We start from the raw sequence: 9,739 nt of genomic DNA on the forward strand, positions 1-9,739 counted from the left end.
TACAACACTGCCCCTTTAAAACAAAAACAAAAAGCTCTTTACCTGAATCGCTTTTCAAAGATGTCTAAAAATGCACACATTTTGTGCTCTTGTAAGAAGCAATCACTCCCCCATTGCTGACTACAAATGATCTATAACTGGACTAATAAGTCACTAACTAGCAAAGGATAAGAACCAATGTACACACGTGCACACGTCGCTCTCGCTTTGATCACAAAACAAGCGCTTCTACTCACAACCGCTCATGCTGTAAAAACAGTTCTAAGTGAACGGCACAGAACCATTTATATGGACAAAAGCTGAAGAACAGAGGATTTGTAGATGAACTCAAGGAAAACGCTGCACAGATCCATATATGGCAGTGGTCTATTTGCATATAGGCCCTACTACAGCTCTGATTGGTTAAGGTGCACCAGTCTGTGCATAGGACAGGCCTGCGTCGTGGCTGTTAATGCACTCAATCTACACACAATACCCCATAATGACAAAGCAAAAACAGGTATTTATTTTATTTTTTACTATAAAAAATTGAAATACATTATTTACATAAGTATTCAGACCTTTTTGCTATGAGACTCAAAATTGAGCTCCGGTGCATCCTGTTTCCATTGATCATCCTTGAGATGTTTCTACAACTTGATTGGAGTCCACCTGTGATAAATTCAATTGATTGGACATGATTTGGAAAGGCACACACCTGTCTATATAAGGTCCCACAGTTGACAGTGCATGTCAGAGCAGAAACCAAGCCATGAGGTCGAAGAAATTGTCGGTAGAGCTCCGAGACAGGATTATGTCTAGGTACAGATCTGGGGAAGGGCTGCTAAAAAAATGCGGCAGCATTGAAGGTCCCCAAGAACACAGTGGCCTCCATCATTCTTAAATGGAAGAAGTTTGGAACCCCCAAGACTCTTCCTAGAGCTGGCCGGCCAAACTGAGCAATTGGGGGAGAAGGGACTTGGTCAGGGAGGTGACCAAGAACCCGATGGTCACTCTGACAGAGCTCCAGAGTTCCTCTGTGGAGATGGGAGAACCTTCCAGAAGGACAACCATCTCTGCAGCACTCCACCAATCAGGCCTTTATGGTAGAGTGGCCAGACGGAAGCCACTCCTCAGTAAAAGCCACATGACAGCCCGCTTGGAGTTTGCCAAAAGGCACCTAAAGACTCTCAGACTATGAGAAACAAGATTCTCTGGTCTGATGAAACCAAGATTGAACTCTTTGGCCTGAATGCCAAGCGTCACGTCTGGGGGAAACCTGGCACCATCCCTACAGTGAAGCATGGTGGTGGCACCATCCCTGCTGTAGGGATGTTTTTTAGCGGCAGGGACTGGGAGACTAGTCAGGATTGAGGGAAAGATGAGCGGAGCAAAGTACAGAGATGAAAACCTGCTCCAGAGTGCTCAGGACCTCAGACTGGGGTGACGATTCACCTTCCAACAGGACAACGCCCCTAAGCACACAGCCAAGACAACGCAGGAGTGGCTACGGGACAAGTCTCTGAATGTCCTTGAGTGGCCCAGCCAGAGCCCGGACTTGAACCCAATCGACCATCTCTGGAGAGATCTGAAAAATAGCTGTGCAGCGACGCTCCCCATCCAACCTGACAGAGCTTGAGAGGATCTGCAGAGAAGAATGGGAGAAACTCTCCAAATACAGGTGTGCCAAGCTTGTAGTGTCATACCCAAGAAGACTCAAGGCTGTAATCGCTGCCAAAGGTGTTCAACAAAGTACTGAGTAAAGGGTCTGAATACTTATGTACATTTGAGATATATGTATAATTTAAAAAATATATATATATATACACGTTTGCAAACATTTCTAAAAACCTGTTTTTGCTTTGGCATTATGGGGCATTATGGTGTATTGTGTGTAGATTGGTGAGGGAAAAAAACTATTTAATCCATTTTAGAATAAGCCTGTAACGTAACAAAATGTGAAATGTCAAGGGGTCTGAATACTTTCCGAATGCACTGTAAATACCCATATACAGTGAGGGGAAAAAGTATTTGATCCCCTGCTGATTTTGTACGTTTGCCCACTGACAAAGACATGATCAGTCTATAATTTTAATGGTAGGTTTATTTGAACAGTGAGAGACAGAATAACAACAACAAAATCCAGAAAAACGCATGTCAAAAATGTTATACATTGATTTGCTTTTCAATGAGGGAAATAAGTATTTGACCCCTCTGCAAAGCATGACTTAGTACTTGGTGGCAAAACCCTTGTTGGCAATCACAGAGGTCAGACGTTTCTTGTAGTTGGCCACCAGGTTTGCACACATCTCAGGAGGGATTTTGTTCCACTCCTCTTTGCAGATCTTCTCCAAGTCATTAAGGTTTCGAGGCAGACGTTTGGCAACTCGAACCTTCAGCTCCCTCCACAGATTTTCTATGGGATTAAGGTCTGGAGACTGGCTAGGCCATTCCAGGACCTTAATGTGCTTCTTCTTGAGCCACTCCTTTGTTGCCTTGGCCGTGTGTTTTGGGTCATTGTCATGCTGGAATACCCATCCATGACCCATTTTCAATGCCCTGGCTGAGGGAAGGAGGTTCTCACCCAAGATTTGACGGTACATGGCCCCGTCCATCGTCCCTTTGATGCGACGAAGTTGTCCTGTCCCCTTAGCAGAAAAACACCCCCAAAGCATAATGTTTCGACCTCCATGTTTGATGGTGTTCTTGGGGTCATAGGCAGCATTCCTCCTCCTCCAAACACGGTGAGTTGAGTTGATGCCAAAGAGCTCGATTTTGGTCTCATCTGACCACAACACTTTCACCCAGTTCTCCTCTGAATCATTCAGATGTTCATTGGCAAACTTCAGACAGACCTGTATATGTGCTTTCTTGAGCAGGGGGACCTTGCGGGCGCTGCAGGATTTCAGTCCTTCACGGCGTAGTGTGTTACCAATTGTTTTCTTGGTGACTATGGTCCCAGCTGCCTTGAGATCATTGACAAGATCCTCCCGTGTAGTTCTGGGCTGATTCCTCACCGTTCTCATGATCATTGCAACTCCACGAGGTGAGATCTTGCATGGAGTCCCAGGCCGAGGGAGATTGACAGTTCTTTTGTGTTTCTTCCATTTGCGAATAATCGCACCAACTGTTGTCACCTTCTCACCAAGCTGCTTGGCGATGGTCTTGTAGCCCATTCCAGCCTTGTGTAGGTCTACAATCTTGTCCCTGACATCCTTGGAGAGCTCTTTGGTCTTGGCCATGGTGGAGAGTTTGGAATCTGATTGATTGATTGCTTCTGTGGACAGGTTTCTTTTATACAGGTAACAAGCTGAGATTAGGAGCACTCCCTTTAAGAGTGTGCTCTTAATCTCAGCTCGTTACCTGTATAAAAGACACCTGGGAGCCAGAAATCTTTCTGATTGAGAGGGGGTCAAATACTTATTTCCCTCATTAAAATGCAAATCAATTTATAAAAAAATGTACATGTGTTTTTCAGGATTATTTTGCTGTTATTCTGTCTCTCACTGTTCAAATAAACCTACCATTAAAATTATAGACTGATCATTTCTTTGTCAGTGGGCAAATGTACAAAATCAGCAGGGGATCAAATACTTTTTTCCCTCACTCTACCTACAGTAAGGTCTGTTCCCTCAGTGTCTGATGTTAGTCTTCAGGTTTCTCCTGTTTTTCTTTATTTGAATTGATTTGATTTGTCAGTCAAACCCAATATACAGTATATACAGTACGTCATGTGTTTCTGTCAAACCCAACATACAGTATATACAGTACGTCATGTGTTTCAGTCAAACCCAACATGCAGTATATACAGTACGTCATGTGTTTCAGTCAAACCCAACATGCAGTATATACAGTACGTCATGTGTTTCAGTCAAACCCAACATGCAGTATATACAGTACGTCATGTGTTTCAGTCAAACCCAACATGCAGTATATACAGTACGTCATGTGTTTCAGTCAAACCCAACATGCAGTAGTATATAGTGTGTTTTGAAGTGTCTGGGATAGCCTTATCCATGGTGGATAGATACAGAGAGGAATGAGGTATAAATGTACGGCTAGGATCCAAACCCCGGCTCGGCCCGGAGGAGGGTCATGGTGTGGTCCAGAGTCAGCCGTTCAACCACGACTAGAGCGCTGTTGTCCTGTTTTTAAATGTCTTCTAAGTTGTCTTGTCCCCTGTCTCCCAGTGCCCAGGTCAAGGTGTTTGTAACAGGGCTGTTCAGTCTAAACCAGGATATTGCAGCCTTCAAGGAGCACCTGAGGGACTTCCTGGTTCAGATTAAGGTGAGCCTTCTCCTTCCCCCTCCTCCCCTTCAACCAAGTTTCCTCAGTAAAAATGACCGTGGGTGCATTCAAGGTCATCTTTATTGCAGTTGCAGTCAGATTATGAGAACCACATTTCATGGAAAAGTCTTTGTGTTTATTCACACGGACACCACAGACCTGTTGCTGTCTGTGTTTGTGTGTGGTAATGTTTCTCTCTCTCTCCCCTCCTGTAGGAGTTTGCAGGGGAGGACACCACAGACCTGTTGCTGTCTGTATTTGTGTGTGGTAATGTTTCTCTCTCTCTCTCTCCCCTCCTGTAGGAGTTTGCAGGGGAGGACACCACAGACCTGTTGCTGTCTGTATTTGTGTGTGGTAATGTTTCTCTCTCTCTCCCCTCCTGTAGGAGTTTGCAGGGGAGGACACCACAGACCTGTTGCTGTCTGTATTTGTGTGTGGTAATGTTTCTCTCTCTCTCCCCTCCTGTAGGAGTTTGCAGGGGAGGACACCACAGACCTGTTGCTGTCTGTATTTGTGTGTGGTAATGTTTCTCTCTCTCTCTCCCCTCCTGTAGGAGTTTGCAGGGGAGGACACCACAGACCTGTTCCTGGAGGAGCGGGAGGCGTCGCTGCGTCAGGCGCAGGAGGAGAAACACAAGCTGCAGATGTCAGTTCCCGGCATCCTCAACCCCCACGAAATACCTGAGGAGATGTGTGACTGAGACGTCCAGCCACCCACTGCCCGCCGCGCCGCGCCACAGGAACCAAACTGCTGTTACTGTACATACAGGCATACAAACAGACACACAAAACTAACCCTAACAGAACAGGAGGAGAGAAGAGAGGTGGGAGGCACTCGGTCACTTTGCTGAGGTGCGGAGAGGACAGCCACGCCCGTCCTCATCCATCAGGTGTTTGTCGACCAAAACCATGCCAATATGTAAATGATGACCTACCGCGTCACCCCGTGGCCCTTTATACATGGCACCTACGCTACGTTTTATATGGAGACTTCTGGGTAATATCTTTCCACTGTTTAACCCAAACTTGTATCGTTTGTTTGGTCATGGGTCATCCCCCCCCCCTAGCTGCATGAGATGGTGTGGATGTATGGACACGACCTTTAAACTTAGTTTTGTTTCCTCCCCCCCCACCCCTCATATATATATATATATATATATATATATATATATATATATATATAGTGAGTCTGAGGAGAGTTTTTGTGCAACAAGGCCTATGTGTCAAAGCGTTATCAGCAAACAGGCTTCTAGAACTGTGGTGTGACGGACAGACGGGAAGGAATGAAGTGGTGTTCTAGAAGTGTGTGTGTGCACCCTGCGTCTGATTCCCAACCCAATGCATTGTGGTCAGAATGTGAAGCTAGCGGATTATGAAGGAAGGAAGTCTGAGAGATGCTGCTGCTTCGTGTGCCAGGTGGTCAGGGTAGCGGTCGCGCTCGTTGGTTGAACCTCCGCCCAACTGAAAATAAACCTACTGCATTTGGTTGTCTGGCTGTGACTGGAGGTGGGAACTTGGAAGACAGGAAGGAGCATCATCGGAGCAAGACAGTCAGATGATGTGCATATCATCCCAATTCTATAGCACCTTTTATTACCATGGGAACATTATTATTATTATTTTGTTTCTTTTTTGTGGGTGTGTTCAGTGCGTGTGCTGTCGCCTAGACGACATGGGCGTTTAGTTTTCCTCTGCGAGGATCGTTGCTCCGCGGTGAGCTCTTCATTAAAATGGACGTTTAACAGAAAGAAGAAGCGGTTATTGAAATATATTTATGGGTTCACGATGGCTGCATCTTTATAACAAACTCCTATTTAACTTCACTCAGATGGCTTTTGAGATTTAGGATTGTAACTAATTGACAAGCAAACATAAAAAGAACTCGGTTTACATTTAATTTAGTATTTTTGCATTTTTAAAAAAAAGATCTCTTCTAAACAAAAGGCTTTTATTCCAGAGAGCGAAATAAGTAGTTGCCAACAGTTTAATTAGGCAACAAATGTATAAATCCAAATACCAACTCGATCTGTAACGGCAAATAGTTCCCCTTCTCTACGTGTTACATTTGTTGTGAAACTTTTTGAACTGATTAAAGTTGAGGATTTTATAACCAACGCCTCTGGGCTCTATTTCTTTTCGGACATTGCTTTTTTTGTGGTGGCAGCAAGTGTAACTTTCTTTTTCTATTTTCAACTATTCATATTCTCTAAAGTAGTGGTCAACAACCCTGGTCTGTCTGTTTTTGTCTGTGGTAACTTCTTTCTCCTCAGAGAGCCAAGCACTAAAACACATGACCCTTATCAACTAATAAGCAATACTCATTTAGCAGACGCTCTTATCCAGAGCGACTTAGTTAGTGAGTGCATACATCATTTATTTGTATTTTTCATACCCCCCGTGGGAAACGAACCCACAACCCTGGCGTTGCAAACGCCATGCTCTACCAACTGAGCTACATCCCAGCCGGCCATTCCCTCCCCTACCCTGGACGACGCTGGGCCAATTGTGCGCCGCCCCATGGGTCTCGACTCCCGGTCTACGACAGAGCCTGGATTCGAACAAGGATCTCTAGTGGCACAGCTAGTACTGCGATGCAGTGCCTTAGACCACTGCGCCACTCGGGAGACACTTTTATTGTTGAATAAAGTGTTTCAGTGCTGGGCTGGAACAAAAGCCTACAAACCCTGTAGCTCCTCCAGAGCCAGAGGTTAAAGACTGAGGGATGGTGGCAACTGCTCTGATAGGGGTGTTGAACTGCTCTGATAGGGGTGTTGAACTGCTCTGATAGGGGTGTTGAACTGCTCTGATAGGGGTGTTGAACTGCTCTGATAGGGGTGTTGAACTGCTCTGATAGGGGTGTTGAACTGTTCTGATAGGGGTGTTGAACTGCTCTGATAGGGGTGTTGAACTGCTCTGATAGGGGTGTTGAACTGCTCTGATAGGGGTGTTGAACTGCTCTGATAGGGGTGTTGAACTGCTCTGATAGGGGTGTTGAACTGCTCTGATAGGGGTGTTGAACTGCTCTGATAGGGGTGTTGAACTGCTCTAGGAACCACTACACTGGCTACAGGCCCCTCTAGTAACCACTACACTGGCTACAGATCCCTCTAGGAACCACTACACTGGCTACAGGCCCCTCTAGGAACCACTACACTGGCTACAGGCCCCTCTAGGAACCACTACACTGGCTACAAGCCCCTCTAGGAACCACTACACTGGCTACAGGCCCCTCTAGTAACCACTACACTGGCTACAAGCCCCTCTAGGAACCACTACACTGGCTACAGGCCCCTCTAGGAACCACTACACTGGCTACAGGCCCCTCTAGGAACCACTACACTGGCTACAGGCCCCTCTAGGAACCACTACTCTGGCTACAGGCCCCTCTAGGAACCACTACACTGGCTACAGGCCCCTCTAGGAACCACTACACTGGCTACAGGCCCCTCTAGGAACCACTACACTGGCTACAGGCCCCTCTAGGAACCACTACACTGGCTACAGGCCCCTCTAGGAACCACTACACTGGCTACAGGCCCCTCTAGGAACCACTACACTGGCTACAGGCCCCTCTAGGAACCACTACACTGGCTACAGGCCCCTCTAGGAACCACTACACTGGCTACAGGCCCCTCTAGGAACCACTACACTGGCTACAGGCCCCTCTAGGAACCACTACACTGGCTACAGGCCCCTCTAGGAACCACTACACTGGCTACAGGCCCCTCTAGGAACCACTCTACTGGCTACAGGCCCCTCTAGGAACCACTACACTGGCTACAGGCCCCTCTAGGAACCACTACACTGGCTACAGGCCCCTCTAGGAACCACTACTCTGGCTACAGGCCCCTCTAGGAACCACTACACTGGCTACAGGCCCCTCTAGGAACCACTACACTGGCTACAGGCCCCTCTAGGAACCGCTACACTGGCTACAGGCCCCTCTAGGAACCGCTACACTGGCTACAGGCCCCTCTAGGAACCACTACACTGGCTACAGGCCCCTCTAGGAACCACTACACTGGCTACAGGCCCCTCTAGGAACCACTACACTGGCTACAGGCCCCTCTAGGAACCACTACACTGGCTACAGGCCCCTCTAGGAACCACTACACTGGCTACAGGCCTCTCTAGGAACCACTACACTGGCTACAGGCCCCTCTAGGAACCACTACACTGGCTACAGGCCCCTCTAGTAACCACTACACTGGCTACAAGCCCCTCTAGGAACCACTACACTGGCTACAGGCCCCTCTAGGAACCACTACACTGGCTACAGGCCCCTCTAGGAACCACTACACTGGCTACAGGCCCCTCTAGGAACCACTACACTGGCTACAGGCCCCTCTAGGAACCACTACTCTGGCTACAGGCCCCTCTAGGAACCACTACACTGGCTACAGGCCCCTCTAGGAACCACTACACTGGCTACAGGCTCCTCTAGGAACCACTACTCTGGCTACAGGCCCCTCTAGGAACCACTACACTGGCTACAGGCCCAGTCTCCTGTTATTTATACTGACAGAATCTTGTCCACTTCCCCTCTCTCTCTCTGGCTGAGGTGAACACACACACCAACTGATTTCTAGTGAAACTTGAGGCTGATGATGGGTCTCTCTCCGTCACGCTGTCCTCTTTATGCCAGTGTCTGCTCCTTGTCACTCACACAACACGACCAACACTAGATATTTCCTGTGGCGTGTCAATTTCCATTTTTTGACGTCTTTGGCCAAGGTTGGGCTGCAGTAAAACAGCACCCTACACTAATCACTGATAACATACTGGTATTCCATTAAAGGTTACGCTGACTGTCTCGCACTGAAACAAAATACTCTGTTTATGGAGGTCCAATACTCCATATCATGGATGCAATGCCTGTGACAAGCACACGCTCCAGCTATACACAGAACCGTTTAGAAAGAGAATCCACAGCCCCATTCTGCTGACAGCTGTTCATGTTCATCCATGTTTGTTTAGTGATAAAGTCAGCCCCTGCTCCTTTTCAGTAAAAATTAATGAATGCAGAGCTTGTGCTGAAATGATCATTAAACCAATCCCACACAGGGTGCACTTCCATGGGGGTAACCAGAGACCCACTCCCCCTTGACCCACTTCCAGGGAGCAAACCTGGGTTCAAATACTATTCAAAATAATTTGAAATACTGTATACGTGCTTGATTGAGCTTGCCTGGCTTAATGGAACCAATGGAATCGTTTTAAAAGGGCAAACTCTGCCCACCTGGCACTCCAGGAAGACTAGAGCAAACAACGTTTTTGAAAGACTTTCAGTAGTATTTGAACCCAGGTCTGCTTCCAGGGAGCCATATCCCTGGTATGGCATCCCTTTTGAAGAGCTCACAGCACCGCTGGGAAGGGGTCCAGATACATCCAAATGGCATCCTAATCCCTATATAGTGAATAGGGTGCCATTTGGGACGCAATCCTACAATCCAAATGTGTTATTCAATGAGTTT

At 47.1% G+C, this 9,739-nt stretch overlaps 1 protein-coding gene across 4 annotated transcripts in view; it reads left to right on the forward strand.

Annotated features, from left to right (window-relative positions):
* The window catches only part of LOC311114436 (exportin-1), a 48,598-nt gene extending 43,170 nt beyond the window's left edge, over nt 1–5,428 (forward strand). For all 4 annotated transcript variants that reach the window (XM_084189686.1, XM_084189687.1, XM_084189688.1 and 1 more), the window contains 2 exons: nt 4,170–4,266; nt 4,820–5,428. In XM_084189686.1, the coding sequence (XP_084045812.1) occupies nt 4,170–4,266; nt 4,820–4,966 (244 nt within the window). In that variant the 3' untranslated portion in view covers nt 4,967–5,428. The remainder of the gene's footprint in view (nt 1–4,169; nt 4,267–4,819) is intronic.
* The last annotated feature ends 4,311 nt before the right edge of the window (nt 5,429–9,739 follow it).

This window comes from Coregonus lavaretus (assembly GCF_964263955.1).
Source record: "Coregonus lavaretus genome assembly, contig: HAP1_SCAFFOLD_411, whole genome shotgun sequence".
NCBI classification, from domain to species: domain Eukaryota; kingdom Metazoa; phylum Chordata; class Actinopteri; order Salmoniformes; family Salmonidae; genus Coregonus; species Coregonus lavaretus.